The sequence below is a fragment of the Hemibagrus wyckioides genome, linkage group LG14 (assembly GCF_019097595.1).
Source record: "Hemibagrus wyckioides isolate EC202008001 linkage group LG14, SWU_Hwy_1.0, whole genome shotgun sequence".
In the NCBI taxonomy this organism is placed as follows: Eukaryota; Metazoa; Chordata; class Actinopteri; order Siluriformes; family Bagridae; genus Hemibagrus; species Hemibagrus wyckioides.
The window spans coordinates 20,687,014-20,703,922 of record NC_080723.1 but is presented as its reverse complement, the minus strand read 5'-3'; the positions used below and the strand labels follow the sequence as shown (position 1 = coordinate 20,703,922).

The 16,909-nt window shown below is 38.5% G+C and overlaps 1 protein-coding gene across 2 annotated transcripts in view; it reads right to left on the bottom strand.

Annotated features, from left to right (window-relative positions):
• Nucleotides 1–329: 329 nt before the first annotated feature.
• Nucleotides 330–16,909, bottom strand: part of LOC131364798 (F-actin-uncapping protein LRRC16A) — a 37,326-nt gene continuing 20,746 nt past the window's right edge. Inside the window, exons 16-38 of one of the 2 annotated variants that reach the window (XM_058408164.1) lie at nt 16,702–16,806; nt 15,455–15,524; nt 13,957–14,038; nt 13,749–13,848; nt 12,987–13,041; nt 12,097–12,269; nt 11,941–12,009; nt 11,772–11,865; nt 11,386–11,484; nt 11,120–11,248; nt 10,320–10,490; nt 10,036–10,211; nt 9,697–9,784; nt 8,312–8,431; nt 8,110–8,179; nt 7,725–7,942; nt 7,527–7,624; nt 6,113–6,542; nt 5,949–5,991; nt 5,578–5,856; nt 4,764–4,895; nt 3,749–3,916; nt 330–3,414 (exon numbers count right to left, since the gene is read on the bottom strand). In XM_058408164.1, coding sequence (XP_058264147.1) covers nt 3,281–3,414; nt 3,749–3,916; nt 4,764–4,895; nt 5,578–5,856; nt 5,949–5,991; nt 6,113–6,542; nt 7,527–7,624; nt 7,725–7,942; nt 8,110–8,179; nt 8,312–8,431; nt 9,697–9,784; nt 10,036–10,211; nt 10,320–10,490; nt 11,120–11,248; nt 11,386–11,484; nt 11,772–11,865; nt 11,941–12,009; nt 12,097–12,269; nt 12,987–13,041; nt 13,749–13,848; nt 13,957–14,038; nt 15,455–15,524; nt 16,702–16,806 — 3,103 coding nt within the window. In that variant the 3' untranslated portion in view covers nt 330–3,280. The remainder of the gene's footprint in view (nt 3,415–3,748; nt 3,917–4,763; nt 4,896–5,577; nt 5,857–5,948; nt 5,992–6,112; nt 6,543–7,526; nt 7,625–7,724; nt 7,943–8,109; nt 8,180–8,311; nt 8,432–9,696; nt 9,785–10,035; nt 10,212–10,319; nt 10,491–11,119; nt 11,249–11,385; nt 11,485–11,771; nt 11,866–11,940; nt 12,010–12,096; nt 12,270–12,986; nt 13,042–13,748; nt 13,849–13,956; nt 14,039–15,454; nt 15,525–16,701; nt 16,807–16,909) is intronic. The other variant, XM_058408165.1, reaches the window with a different exon arrangement.

The window sequence follows — 16,909 nt, the reverse complement described above, 5'->3', positions numbered from 1 at the left end:
GCTTTCACCAGCAATCCAGTACAAACAGTCCAGCTTAAATACTCCACACCTAGACAGCCTTTAAACCCCTTGTTCTAGGCTAAAATGAGAGATTTAGTTCCATACAAATAAACCTCACACAATCTGTGAACATTAGGTTCAGAGATTTTTGGTCCAGCATTTATAAAGTATTTCTAAGTAGTATAGAAGAAAATGACATTATAGAAGAAAATATATCTGAAAAGTGTATTGATATTATACAACCATATTAATATCACCGATATCACGTCATATCACAAGCACAAAAAAGGACAGACTGGAAATTTTGTCAGGGGAAAATATATATATTTTTAATTGGTACAAATATACAAATGATCATATTTATAGACAAACAGAAATAAAATGATGTCTAACCCTATATCAAAATATACTTATGTATTCCCTTTTTAAACATGTATGTATTACGTATATTCCATCACCACACAGAAATAAAATAAAATACACCATTATACAAAATGAAATCAATGAAACTTGAAGAAATATAGAAGCTGTAGATTAAATGGAAATGTTTATATCGTGAAATTCTTGAGTTTGAGGGTAAAACATACATTTATGTCTAGTTTCACTGTCTAGTCATGCTTGCATTGTTCGGTCTTCACTGTATGTCGTGTTGCACGTTGCTCTTTGTGAAAATTAAGAAATTGTGGTAACACATAATACCACTTTAACGGTTGTATTTAAGGTGCTTGTACTATTACTTGGGTTAGATTTAAACCTGTAATCTTCACCATGCACCATGCAGCGGTTTGTGGATTAAAAACCTAGCTTTTACTAATTTTCAGAACATGTTATAAATATACATTTATTTTTCCTGTTTCTCTCATTTATTTACTTATTTTTTGTAATCCCCTTACCCCTTTTTCTTCCCAATTTGTTCTTGATAATTCACACCAATGAGCCAACACCAGGACAGCATAACACACTTTAAGGAAAGTATGCAATCTGCCCACTTCAGCATACTTATGCTTAAAGACAGCCTTCATTGTTTAGCGCCGCTGTGATTGACAGGAGAAAGAGATTATGTCCCTCCTACCCAAAGAGCTCACTTGGCTCCTGGTCATTGTTGAAATTTAAACCTCATGCGAACGCTATGGTGAACTTATCTTCTCAACTTATCTGCACTTTTATACTTTTTCTCCACTGATTTGTTATAAGAAATCTGATGTATCATTAAAACCCAAACTATAGTTTTTATCATATAAGATGATAATATCATATATTACATTTAGGAATCACTGACAAGATATTCAAATGAGTTGTGGTTTAATTTTAACATCCACATGGCCGGCCATGTGACAAGCAGCAGGCTGATGATGAATAAATGAAATGCACCGAATGTGATGGAATACATCATATCATCTCTTTCACAATTGACTGTATGAGGAAGACAACATCAACAATGAAAAAGTAGAAGAAAAATGAAAAAATACTATAAAAATGTCCGCTACAGTCACTCAAGTGACAGTTATAAAAAGCCATGCTTATTATGCACAAGGAGATTTCAGCTTCTGGGAAAAGTTTGCGCATCTGTGTTGCTGCTGGTGGACGGCTCATAATTATAGCAGGCTGAGGAGCTTGTCTAATCCCGATGATTATCAGATCAATGACAACCAGCCTGCCACCACGCCTTTCTATCTTTAGTCACTTTGAAATAATGGTCAGTTGTTTATTTTTTGGTTTGGTGTTTAGTCTACAGTTATGTCCTGGGTGTTTTGGTGTTTAATATACAGTTATGTCCTGGTTGGTTTGGTGTATACTTTTGTCCTTTTTGTTTTGGTGTTTATTCTTTTCTGCTTCTTTTGGTGTTTATTTATAGCTATGTCCTTGTTGGATTGGTTTTGTGTGTGTTCTACATTTAGCTTCTGGTTGATATGGTGTACACCCTTGTCCTTTTCATTTTGATGTTTATTCTACAGTTATATCCTGGTTTGGTGTTTATTCTACAGTTATGTCTTGGTTGGTCTGGTGTTTATTTTAGGCTTTCAAAAATAAAGCTTTTGGTTTGGTGTTTAATCTACAGTTAGGTCTTGATTGGTTTGGTGTTTGTTGTACACTGTTGTCCTTTTTGTTTTGGTGTTTATTGTACAGTTATGTCCTGGCTGTTTTCTTGATTGCTTTACACTGTTGTATTTTTCTTTTGGTGTTTATTGTACATTTATGTCCTGATTGTTTTGGTGTTTGTTGTACAGTGTTCTCCTGGTTATTTTGGGCGTTTATTTTATATTTATGTCCTGATTGTTTTGGTGTCTTTTATACAGTTATGTCCTGGCTGTTTTGGTGTTTATTGTACAATTATCTCCTGGTTTTGGTGTTTATTGTACAGTCGTGTCTTGGTTGTTTTGGTGTTTATTGTACAGTCGTGTCTTGGTTGTTTTGGTGTTTATTGTACAATTATGTCCTGGTTGTTTTGGTGTTTGGTTTACACTGTTGTCCTTTTTGTTTTGGTGTTTATTCTACAGTTATCTCCTGGTTGTTTTGGTGTTTTTTGTACAGTCACGTCTTGGTTGTTTTGGTGTTTAATCTACAGTTATGCCTTGGTTGGTTTAGTGTTTGGTGTACACTGTTGTTCTTCTTGGTTTGGTGTTTAATATACAGTTATGTCCTGGTTGGTTTGGTGTTTGCTGCACACTTTTCCCTTTTTGGTTTGGTGTTTATTATATTTACACTCTTACACCGGTTAGTCTTATGATCATCTTAAATTGTAGTGATACTATGTTTGGCTTTTATTCAATACTTAGTATTGATAGCGTAGTCATAATTTATTTGGTGTTCATTCAGTACTGCAGTTCTGTGTGGTAACGGTTGTCTTGGTTGGATTTAAAAAAAAATGTTTCACTGTTGATTGTTTTGGTGTTTATTTTACATTTATATCCTGGTTGGTTTGGTGTTTGGTGTAAACTCGTTCTTTTAGGTTTGGTGTTTATTCATATTTTACAGTGTCACCCTGGTTTCAAAGTATCATCATACATTGGTATTTATTCAATACTACTGGTTTGGTTGGTTTGGTATTTATTATACATTTACATCCTTCTTTGTTTTTGTTTTAGTTGTAAACTTTTGCCCTTTTTGGGATATATTAATTTTATGATTTTTGGTCTAGTTAAGCTAGGAGCTAGGTTATGATTATATGATGTGTATTCTACAAATGGCATCCTGGCTGCTTTTACTGTGCATTTACTATTTAACTGTGATATTTCTGCAGCTGTGCTTCTGGGAAACAGACCCTTGTTGGCTTTGGCTTTTATTCCAGACTCTCGTCTGAACTGGATGAAATTTCCTCTTCTGTTGAGTCTGTGTGTTGAAGCTGTGTTTCAGAGCTGCTGGAGTTCAGAGGTTCGGAAGAGGAAATGGAGTCTGTAGGACTTAGAATATCAACTACAAACAGAACACACACACACACACACACACACCAGTTCAGTGCCATTAAAAATCAACTTACGTTATTACTTATCCAAAATAGGTCTAAACTATTTTAATAAATTGAAAGTTTATGTTCTCATTTAATTTAAAAAATACAAGTTACTTGAATGTTTTATTTACACTAGTGTTTTTCTTTGGTTTGGTGTTTGTTCTACATTGTTCAATTTGGTTTGGTGTTTATTGCATAGATATACAGATGTAAACACCACAGTGCATGGCTACCAGTGTGAGATTATGACAGAAATATCTCAGGATAATAAAGCTGAGAGTTGAATGTGATTGGTCAGACCTTCTGCAGGCAGAGACACGGTGCTCTGTCGATCGTCGTTCTCTTCAACAGCACTGCTGGAACCGGACGAGTGAAGTGAGGTGCAGCGTTGTCCCGCTGCCGCAGTGTGTGATGGTTGTGTGTATGATTCTGCCTCAAATACACTGCCCTCTGCTGCCGGCTCAAGCACTGAGACACAGCAACAACACTATCAGTGAGACTGTTCATAAATAAAAACATTTACACACAGCTTACACTAATGATATAAGCTAGAAATTGTGATTTTTTTTAAACATTCAGGAACACAGTAGCAGGGACTCCATATCAGAGACAAGATGAAATTCCCCTGTTATGTCCAGCATTGAATGTCTTTGTCATGTCTCACTCCACAGTGGTGGTTAAAATGAAGCTCATATGAAAGTAGACACTCAGGGGTTTAAGAATTTGTAGTTGTGTTTTTACCTAGCCTACTAGAGGCAATGTATTCATACAAAAGTTCAAACAAAACTAGAAATGATTGTTTTTTTCTACAAGAACGTTTATATCCTCAAAGTAAATGATGAATTCTGCTCCCATTTCTGCTCTCTGAGATGCCCCAAGTGCTTGTTCATAAGCTTTTCAATCTGAAGGTGTTTATCTTCAACCACTAAAATTCTGTGTAAGGTTATCCAAAACAACACACATCTTACACTGAGAGTCCTATAACTCATTTTATATCAGACTCACAGCCAGAAAATCATTTATTTCTTTATACTAAACGAAAATGTGTGATAAAATCAATTTGGAATGCCACTGTCTTTAGTATCAGTGCTTTGTAACAGTTAGATAAATGCCTTCAAGCTTTAAATTGCTTATCAACTTTAAGAGAAGAACCAGCTGTTTATAATGTATGTTACTGTATTATACATTGCTGTGGAATACGAGGAATAAAACACTTCATAGCGTGCTGCAACAGAAAAATAATCACCTTTGTGTTTTTTCTTTTCTAACATTGCTAGCAGTAGAATAAAGTATAATTCTTTTTGTCAGAAGTTACCTATAGGAGGTGAGTCAGGAGAGACACATATATGTTCCTCTTTCTCCATTTTAGACGAATCCTCCTTCTGGTGTTGAGTCGTCGTTGATTGTTTGGTACTGGACGTGGCGTCGAGGTGACCGGAGACATCGGCTAAGAGCCAGAAAGCAGATTAAATGATTAAAACTTAGTCACAGGAAGTAAAGTAGACTTAACTCGTGTTATCTCAAATCTTTTCATCAAAGAGTTCCGTCACTTCTACTGAAATCAGCTGTGTTCAAATTCATAAGTATTATGTGGTAAATGGTGGATCCTGGAGGTTACAACTTGTAGAAATTGTTAAATTACATAAACTGCAATTGTCTCTTTACTCAGAAGTGGATATCTACTAAGTCAAACACATGGCCACTCGCAGTTTATTGTAATAATTAATTAATTAATTAATTAATTAATCGTTTAATTTGTTTATTCTTATGTTAATTTTGGTTTGATTTTAATTAATTTATTATTTATGTATTTGCTTATTTATTTAATTTTAATCATTTTATTTATTTATTCTTATTTTAATTTTGATTTAATTTTTGCATAATTGCAATTCATAAATTGCAGATGTTAGGACAGGAATGTGATTAGAAAATGATAAGTCCAAATTGCCAATAGTTTTGGTAGGTATTGCCAATAAGTAGCTCAAGAACTCAAGTGGAATTAAGCACTAATTGAAGATCTACATCCTTAAAACTACTCTTCTAGTAGTTAAATTTGTATGGAAAACTTTGACTAAAATGAGCTATGAAACAATATCTTTTAGTATATCTTTTATTAGTTCTGAGCTCACTGGCAGATGTGCTGGAGCTGCTCAGTGGGCTGCGAGGAAGGTGCTCCTGGCTCGGGTGGAGCTCTGGGTGACTGCTCATGGTGGATTTGGGGTTGCTGGATGGTGAGGCTTTGAGACCGGTGTGTACGGCTGGAAGGGTATGTTTGGCTGCAGGGGTGTGGGCAGAAGCTGGAGCAGTCGGTTTTAGGAGATGAGAAGAAGGAGTTGGAAATTTCAAGACAGCTTCTAAATGGTGCTCTTTCTGCGCTGGTTTTTCTACAGCTGCACTGTCGCCATCAGCTGGTGAGGAAAAGAAACACAGAAACATATCAATTCAGCTAAAAGCCGAACGAGTATTAGTGCTGAGATGAATGTCTTATTAACACACTAACCGTGGTTGGATTCGACTTTGTTCGCAGGTGAGGGTTCACTTGCCTTTAGAATACATAAAAAGACAAACATACAATAAACAATAATTTGGAGACGATAACATGAGAAAATGAGTGGAACTTTATTTAAAATCCATATTACACAAAATAGTGTTTGTTTCACTCACTTTCTCTTTCATCTTCTCTTGTTTTGCCCGCAGCTGCGCCAGGAAGTCGTTCCCCATCACCTGCACCCCTCGGATTCGGCCCCCCTGCGGCCCCTCGCGCTTCTTACCCTCCTCCGCATGACCTTTACTCTCAGAGGTTGTGGCTGTATCTACAGGTTCACATGGATCAGCTTTCTCCTGCACCTGAGTCTTGACCGGTTCTGGAGCGTGATCGAGGATGGGGCTTTTCACTGCAGGCTTTGTGGATTCGACGTTATCATGTTCAGTGGTAGATGGGGTGGAGGAGTTTGTTGGTGCAGGAGTGGGTGAGTGTGGGCTGGTGGGCGGAGATTTCATGGAGGTGCGTGATTTAATGAGGTTGAAGAAGCCACTCATGCGAGATTCCCTCTTCTTTTCTCCTTCTGGACCTGCGTCTTTCATGGAGGAACGCCTGGGAGAGAAAGAGGATACTATTATATTATATATTATATACTATGATAAACTTTACTGAATTTTAGAAATTTAAATTAACAGCCAAAAACAGCACTTTAACTCCCCCTAGCGGCCAACAGGAGCAACAAGAAACACCTTATTTCAAGAAACACCTGTATGTCCTATTCAAAGACATGCACATATACTGTATGTCCTACTAGGAGACACATCCATATGTCCTACTCAAAGAGACACTCATGTGACCCACTCAAAGGCATTTCCATATGTCCTACTCAAAGACACACCCATATCTCCTACTTACTCAAGATGCACTCATATGTCCTGCTCAAAGACATGCCCCTGTATAGCCTACTCCAAGACATGACCATATGTACCAGTCAAAGACAAGTCCATATGTCCTACTCAATTACACACCTATATATACATAATTCCATATGTATCACTCAAAGACATTTCCATATGTTCCCCTTTAAAGACATTTCCATATGTCCCACGTAAAGGCACTTTCATATATTCTACTCAAAGACACTTCCATATGTCCCACTCAAAGACACTTTCATATGTCCCACTCAAAGACATCTATATGTCCTATTTAAAGACACAACTTTGTGTCCTACTCTGTGTCCACATGTCCGATTCTAAGATTCACCCATATATCCCACTTACACACAAACCTGTATGTCCCATTTAAAGGGAAACCAGTATGTCCAATTCAAATACCCTTCCATATATCCTACAGATTAAAGACATTTCCATATGTCCCACTCAAAGGCACACCCTGGTGTCCTACTCAAAGACATACCTATATCTCCCACTCAAAGACACACCCATATATCCTGCTCAAACACAGGCCTTCACAACAACACAACCATATGTCCAGCTCAAAGACATGCTCACTGGTCTTGCACTGGTTTCTTGTACAGTGAGCATTAATATGGTTAAGTTAGAAACATCTGATAAAGACAAAATGTTTTTGCCTCACTTGGTTTCAATCTTTGTGACTTTTTTTGCGAAGAAATCATCCAGTCCTTCATCCACTTTCCCAACAAACTCCGTCTGCTCCATATCCACTGCAGAATTCTAAACAAGTAGAAACCGGAAAAAGAACATGGCACTAGTAAAAAGGACCAAAAATAGAAGCAAACAGAATGTGTGTGTGTGTACAGGCTGCAACACTCACGGCTACTTTTCTTGGTTTTGTGTTGGTCTTCTTCCTGCGTGGGCGGAGTTTGGTCATGTGCTGCAATTTGGGACTCTCTGTTTCAGGCAGATCAATGAAACACACACTCTCAGGCCTCTCTAACTCTGCCTCCACAAGATCAGGGGGTGGTGGAAGGGGCGGGTCTTCCATATGGATGGGCACATGCTCCAGTGCTTTATCCAGATCAAACTCCAGCTCTGACGGAGAAACAAACGACAAAAATAAACAAAAACATAACTAAATGTAACAAATGCATGCAAATGAATGATTCACTTGATAGCTTAATCAAGCATGAATTTTCACTAAGAATCCATGAAATGGGTAACAGATGCAGGTGTAAATTGTGTACGATTCCACACCCTACCAAATGCCACGGAGATGGGACGCACCATCCGGAACAGGATGCTCTGCCTCTTGGAAGTTGGGGACAGCTGCTTAAAAAAAATAAATAAAAAATAAATCAAGAAACATATTAAAAGTAGCATCAAAAAACAGCTCAAAATTAAAAATACTTCTTGTTCTATATGGCCAAGTCCCATTCATGGGGTAGGAGAATGTTTGTGTACCAGAAGGTCAGATGAAGGTGGTGGCAGGTTCTCTGGTTCCAGCTGCCCTTCCTCCAGAACCTCAGTCTCCTCTGAATCGTGATGGATTAGTGGCTGACTACGCCTACTCAGATGCTCCGCCTACACACATACACAGAAAATACAAGTTTGGAGACGGTCTTTTGGATTTGTTTGCTATGCTGACTGTCTTTCTGGTATTTACGACCTGATCTACGTTTCCGTCTACGTTTCTCGTCTGCTGTACTGGATTACTTGCTAGTTCTTCTGTGGATTTACTAATAAATATCAGCATATGGATTCTAAACCTGCCTCCACATCACAGAATACTTCACATGATGTGAATCCAGCAGATATCACTCAACCACAGGCTATGGTTGCACATCAGGCCGAGGCACTAACGACCTACTGGGAGTAGCTAGCCATGCTACAGGCTGCTAAAGCCCATTTAGCCCAGCCATTGTGTGCTCAGCCAGCAGCTCAGGCACCACAGATGATGCTTCTGGAGAAATTAGACGCATCCACCAACCAGTGTAAGAGTTTCCTACGCCAGTGTGAGGCATTTTTCACTCACCAACCAGATGCTTACCAACGCGATGCTACATGCTTTTGTGCTAACCCTCTTCACCGGGAGAGCTCTGGATTGGGATACACCAAGTTTGGGACTCAGAAGAGCAGGTTAGAACTTCATACAGCCACTTCTCTAAGCTTGTGGGCAAGGTTTTTGAGTACCCCTCAGTAGGAAGGGACATCTCCGTGCATTTGCTCCAGCTTCGTCAGGGGACTGAATCCACTGCTGAGTATGCTGTTAGATTCTAAACCCCGGCTGCTAGAGGTGGATGGAACAGGGTGGGTCTTAAAGTTGTCTTTCAAGAGGAATTGAATCCTACACTTCAAGCGGAACTCGCATGCCGGGATCAGGAGGTATCTTTCTTGCAATATATCACACTGGCCATCCGCCTGGACAACTTGCTACGAGGACAAGCCCCTTAACTACTGCAATGTATAAATGTAAGTTGCTCTGGATAATCTCTGCCAAATGTTATAAAATGTAAATGATGAGGTTCTTTAATTTTAATTACAGATTACACGGCCTAGTTGAAATCACATTTATCTATCAATTTATCTATCAATCACATTTATTTATCTTACACGCCTATTTTTTTGTCCTTTTCAGCATGTTAAGCAGCTTTCTGTGAGTTTGGCTTTATGTCAAACAGCTGTGCCAAAATCTGAAGCACTTGTAAAGGGAAGTTTTCGTTTGGTTTAGTCGGAATCCAAAATCCGAATCCGAAAACCTTTAGACACCAGAATAAATCATAATGTGAATGCTTTGTTTCAAAAGCACACAAATACAATGAGTTTGGATTGTTGAGTGTTGAACTTACCAGTGTGTGCTGACAGCGAGAAAGATTCTCTAAGATCTCATCAACGATGCGGTCTGACAGGAAGGAGGCCATGCTGAGCTTTACCTCACTGAGACGGACAAACAGACGGACAGACAGACAGACAGACAGACAGATAGATAGACAGACAGACAGACAGACAGATTTTAATATTCACAATTATTCAAAAGCTCATCAGAACCAAAAAATTAGAACGTAGCATTAGAATTCACTCAGAATAAAAAAAATAAATCAGAATTTAGTAATCAGTTTCAGAATCAGGTGACTGAATTTAGATTTAAGAATTTAAGAGCAGTGTAAAAGTGTGTGTGTGTGTAACACCTGATCTTGTTGATGATGTCGACAGCAGACTGCTCGAGCAGAGTGTTGGTGATGAAGCTTCGAGGCACGCTCATCTTCCCCTCACTCACATGAATCAGAGTCGGCCTCAGGTCTGCTGTGTGCATCACGTGAGGACACACACTCTCCGCCGTGTCCAACATAGACACCAACAAACTCTACACACACACACACACAAGAGGTGATGGTACTGAAAATCACTAGCCCTCGGCCATCTGTGTGTGTGAATGTGTGTGTGTTTGTGTATGTTTGTGTGTTTAGTGCACCTGCAGCTGCTGGTTTATGACAGTGCTGACTTCTCCCGCCATCGACTGAAGCTTATCATGGATCGGAGCCACCCATGGGCTCTCAACCGCTCCTCCTCCTCCAGCTCCATCTTCACCTCCGTCTCTGCCTCCACGTTGTGATGAACGCAGCTGATACATACTGCCCAGCAGCTACACAGCGAGACACACAGCACAATGTGATAAAAAACTGTGTATAACACACACTCACCATCTTCTACACCTTAAGTAAGAGCTCTTTACCCGTCCTCCTCACCCCAATTCCCTCCAATCCTTCCTTCCCTTAACTGTTTTCCATCCAAGTAATAGTTCTTTACCTTATTAGCTCCTCCATCCCTTCTTTATTTCCTCTTCTTATTCGTTCCTTTCTTACTTAATTTCCCTTCCCTTCCCTTCCCTTCTATTGTTACTTCTTTCTTTCACTCTTTTTTCCCCATTCCTCCTTTTTCAAATTCTTTACTCTCCTCTTTTTTCGTCTACTTTTTCTCCTGTTCTTTCTTTCTTAGATTCATTCTCTCTCTACTACTTTCTATCATTACCTTTTTTTCAGTTTCTTTTTTGTCTCTTGTCTCACATTCTTTTCCTTTCTACTTTCTCCTTTCTTCTTCGTCCTTCCTTTTAATTTCTGCTTCCCTCTGTTCCCTTCTTTATTCTCTCCTTCCATTCTTCTGTTCTTTCTTCATCCCCTATATTTGTTCTTTCTTTCTTTCTTTCTTTCTTTCTTTCTTTCTTTCTTTCTTTCTTTCTCCTTGTGTGTGTGTGTCAATGTGTTTGAAACTCACTCTTTTCGAGTTTCGGGCGTCCTGGAGGAGTCTCTCTGCTGCTTTCATGTCCTCTTGAACCTTCTCTCTCTCACTGAAGCGAAGAGAGTTCAGGTGGTCCTGCACCTTCACACATAGCCTGTCAATCATCTGCGCACACACACACACACACTATTCAGATGACTGTTTGCCCTTATATAGTCAACAGGTCATACACAATAAGCCAATCACAGACAGTCATGTGTGCACACACACACACACACACACACACACACACACACTATAACCTGTTGTGTGGTGGATGTGACAATGCCTTGCTGTAGCCTGTAGGCTTGCTCTTGTAGGTATTTCCTCGTTTCATGGTTCCTCAAGAGATACTGCTCCATCTGAAACACACACATTCACACACACACACACACCCACACACACACTCAAACCTGTGTAACAATATCTATAAACACTGGCCATTTTCTCAGCAAGTATATACAGTGGTTTGTGCCTGTATTCAACCAGAAGTTAACACATTGCTCCCACCACTAGATGGTGTTGTTTTTTTGTGTAGATTGAAGATATATTTCTTTAATATTAGCCTGTAGGACACATACAGATGATACACATCCTAAATCAATAATTGCTTTTAGGTCATTAACTACATGACTGATTGACCTCTGACCTTCATCAGAGCATCCTCGGTTTTCTCAGGGTTGGACTTGAGAGCTTGTGCAGCGTCCATGATGGGCACCGGCATGAAGCGGATAGTGTAGTTCCTGCAGGAAACAAAACACTCCGAGATCACTATCTACTGTACCTACTACACACACACACACGTCAAAAAAACTCACTTCTCCAAAGCGGCCGCTACGTCCTGCAGACCCTGAGCGCTGATGTTATTCCTGTCCCAAATCACAGTCCTGAAACATTCATGTAACAATAACATTACATCAGGCTTTGCTCATTCTCTGTGTTTGTGTGAGTGTGTGTGTGTGTGTGTGTGTGACCTGAGTTTGGTGTTAATCTGGAGAGCTTTGGCTAGCATTTTAGCCCCCATGTCTCCCATCCCATTGCCACTGATGTCTAGTCGAGTCAGGGAGCTGTTTCCCCCCACAGCGTTCAACACCATGGACAAATCAGCCTTCAGCTTGGAATCAGCCAGGGAGAGAGAGCTGAGTGGCTACACACACAAACACACACACACACACAAAATCATCATAATCAGCTGGTCAGTTCCCTACACAGAACACATTTAAAACTGTTCCAAGACTTTATAATGTATATGACCTTTATCCTGTTCAGGTTCCTGAGATGTTTTTTTTGTATCATTATGGACTTTTCCATATTTAGATGCCTGTGATTAAATTAAAAAACAGCCAAAAGATATAATGGCTTTGGGTCAAAAAATAGTGCATGGTGTTTGGTCATGATCTTGACTCAAGCTCATATGAATTTGGACTCCATCCTGCTTTGGCTAGTCCTGATCTTGAGCTTGTCTGGGATGTGACTTAGTGGTCTAGACTACAGCCCTGGTACAAACCAGACAAAGTACTTGTTTCTTTCATGCTTTTGGAAATTGAATTTGTCACATACACAGTAATACACAGTAGGGCATGTCCTTGATATAAAAAAAGAGCCAATTAGCACTAAGGTAAAATAATAACAGTAAGACACAAATAATATACAATAGAACATACAGTACATATAGGGACAAAACTGCAATGGAAAAATCAATAAGAAAATAGAAAATGTAATATCTGAATATCTGAATACATATTTTTTTTTACATTTATTTATTTATCTATTTATTTATTTATTATCTGTAATACTAATGTGACCTAAACTGATGAATTTGTGAAACTGTGGAATTAAAGTCTACTTTCATTTAAACACTTACAGATTCCTCCTCCTGGATCATAAGAACCAAGCTGTTTAGCACCTGCCCCAGATTCCTGCACACACACACACACACACACCTTGATCATCAGACACATGTTGCACATCATATTGTATTTGTGTATTTACAATATAAGTCTTACATATATATATATATATATATATATATATATATATATATATATATATATATATACAATAATAATATAATATAATATAATAATAATATAATATATAATATAATATAATAATAATATAATAATATTATATAAGAGTTACAGAAACATGGAGGCGGAGCTTATGTTGAGTAACCAGTTAAAGGGTTGATGTTGTCCCATCATGTGCTCAGATTTACATAAAATCAAATCTTTGCAACCTAGTAAGAAAATCTTCCTAGCAAGTACAAGTTAATTAGCATGTAAAGCTAGCCCAGTGAGATTAGCCTATTATGGTGGAGGTGGTACACTGTCATGGCTTCAGCAGTGTGGGAGCGTTGGAAGAAGAGAGCTGTCAATTAGGCATGCTTATTAAAATATTAAACCATGCCCAATTAGTTCTCAGATGTTTCTGCTAACTGAGTTAATCACATATCTGCTATCTTTTTCTTTCAACTGTTATTAGACTTAGACATATTTTTAATATGATACAAAATATTTCCTGGGAATTTCCGCATTAAAGCAGAGCATTTTGGGGGAATCTGTGCAGCACAGATCCAACACATGATGTGCAACCCTGTGGCTCACACACTGCTAACGCCTCTTACTTGGATTTGATGTTGTTGAAGTTCTTGCCCAGAGACAGCTGTCTGATGGAGCGATTCTTCGCTAGCCACACCAGCAGAGTTGTCAGATCAGAGTCCAAACCTGCACACGGAGCATGAACTTTATACAACACACTTCTAATAGTCATGTCTGACAGAAAAGACACTCAAACACAGCAGAAAGGGAAGTGTGTGTGTGTTGTTTTCTGACCGTTGTCTGAAATATCCAGGACAGAAACATTGGGGATCTCAGCTATGCAGCCTTCCAGGATCTGAGATCCAGCTGACCGCAACTACACACACACACACACACACACACCCTTAGTCAAGAATAAATGACCTCAAACACAAGATTAATGTCTTCTATGTGTTTTTTAATAAAAACACAAAAAAATATTTTTACAATAATATTTTAGATTTAAAGTTTATTTCATTTTTTTTTCTTGCTCATGTCATGCCAGTTGCAGCAGCTGACCAATCAGCAGCTTTGATTAAAATCCTACTCAGGGATCCTAATACACACTGATTATAATCACACACAAATCCCTAAAACACACTCATTACAATTACACACTAATTCCTAATAAACACTCCTTATAACCACACACTAATCCCTAATACACACTCATTACAATTACACACTAATTCCTAATAAACACTCCAACCACACACTAATCCCTAATACACACTCATTATAATCACACACTAATCCCTAATACACACTCATTATAATCACACACTAATCCCTAATAAACACTCATTATAACCACACACTAATCCCTAATACACACTCATTATAATCAAACACTAATTCCTAAAACACACTCATTATAATCACACACTAATCCCTAACACACACTTATTGTAATCACACACAAACCCCTAAAACAAACTCATTATAATTACACACTAATTGTAATAGATGCTCATTATAACCACACACTAATCCCTAAAACACACTTATTATAATTATACATTAATCCCTAAAACATACTCATTATAACCACACACTAATCCCTAACACACACTTATTATAATCACACATTAATCCCTAAAACACAGCCATTATAACCACACACTAATCCCTAATACACACTCATTATAATCACACACAAACCCCTAAAACATACTCATTATAACCACACACTAATTGTAATAGATGCTCATTATAATCACACACTAATCCCTAATACACACTCATTATAATCCCACACAAACCCCTAAAACATACTCATTATAACCACACACTAATTGTAATAGATGCTCATTATAATCACACACTAATCCCTAAAACACAGTCATTATAATCACACACTAATCCCTAAAACACACTCATTACAATAATCCTAATACACCCTCATTATATATAATTCTAAACATTTCTAAAAAAAAATTATAGAATTCTTCTCTATGTCATTATCACATAGTGGAGACACCCTAGAGAAGCACACAGGAGCGCAGAATTACAAAATGAAGATAGTGTGAGAAGAATCAGGACATATTTGGTAGGTTTAAGGCATTCCAGCTGGCCTCAATAACTCCCTCAGCCGTCACGTGGGGAAACCTGAGGCTGAAATAACTTCCTCAATACAGACTCAGTTTGAAAAAAACAAATAGCGTGTCTCGAGAATGATGGTTCAGGTTACTCTGTGTGTGTGTGTGTGTGTTTGTGTGTGTGAGTGTGTGTGTGTGTGTGTGTGTGTGTCTACCTCACAACTGCTCAGATCCAAAGAGATATCTTTTAGGTTGGGATTACAGGCCAGACCTAGCAACAGAGCTCTGACACACACACACACACACACACACACACACAATAAATGAGACTTACAGTAGTCTCTGATGTGAAATAAGTCGTTATTCTGCAGGTTACAGATGATCAGGAACTCGACTCTTTTCCTTCCTAAAATTTCATAAAGAAGTTTCACATCTAAGCACGTACAGATCTTCAACTGCTGACTGCATGTGAAAGAAAATAAAAGTCATTTTGAAGAGAAGTAGAGACGTGTGACCAGTCCACATTTCTGGACAGAGGTTACAATGTTAAAGAGAAATTCAGTTCATTAATCAGAAAATCCCGTCAATTCTCTTCACAAACAAATCGAAACACAAAAAATTGTGAAATTAATCGTCATATAATATTGTCTTTAGTCAGCTGATTAGTTCATTTAATACTTTGTTCTTTCCTTCCTTTGTTTTTGACTTTTCTTCAAACCTTCCATCCTTTACTTCCTCTGTTCCTTGTTCTTTCCTCCAATCATTCATTCATTCATTCATTCAGTATGCTCCTTCCTTCTAGGCTCCTTCATATCATCCTCTCTTCACTTTTCCCTTTTTTGCATCCTTTTTTCCGTTCTTTTGTTCCTTTCTACCCCCCTTTCCTTCCTTTCCTTTCCTTCCTTTCCTCCTTTCTTCCTCCCTCCCTTCTTTCCTTCCTTCATTCCTTTTCTCCCTTCCTTGCTTTCCTTACTACCTTCATTCCTTCCTTCCTTGCTTCTCTTCCTAAGTTCCTTTCCTTTCCTTTCCTCCCTTCCTTTCTTCCTAAGTTCCTTTTCTTTTCTTCCTTCCTTGCTTCCCTTCCTAAGTTCCATTTCTTTCTTTCTTTCATTCTTTCTTTCTTTCTTTCTTTCTTTCTTTCTTTCTTTCTTTCTTTCTTTCTTTCTATCTTTCTTTCTTTCTTTCCTTCCTTCCTTCCTTCCTTTCTTGCTTCCCTTCCTAAGTTCTGTTCCTTTCCTTCCTTGCTTCCTCCGTTCTTTCCTTCCTTTCATTCTTAAGTCACGTGGTCCTTCCTTCATTCCTTCCTTCCTTCCTGTCACAGACTGACCACCTCATGAGCGTCTACTCGAAGATTCTATTGTCCTGTTTATCACACCATAATCTCTGAGTCTCAATATTTCATCCTGCCACACTTTTATCTGAAAGTGAAGATAATAAAGAAGAAGAGCTTTGAGTGACTCACTTCAGGGCTTCTGGAGGCAGTTTGGTGCCGGACAGGACGATGGTGTTGAGGGCCGAAGCCGTGCTGAAGAACTGCTTAAAAGAGGACGGCAGCTCCTTTCCTTTCCTGCAGGGGGTGCACAAGAGATCACGGCAAAGAAATAATGTACCGCTACATCGACATCGTTCAGGTTTTAACGCAGAAAGGAATGTGTGTGTTTCTATGTCTT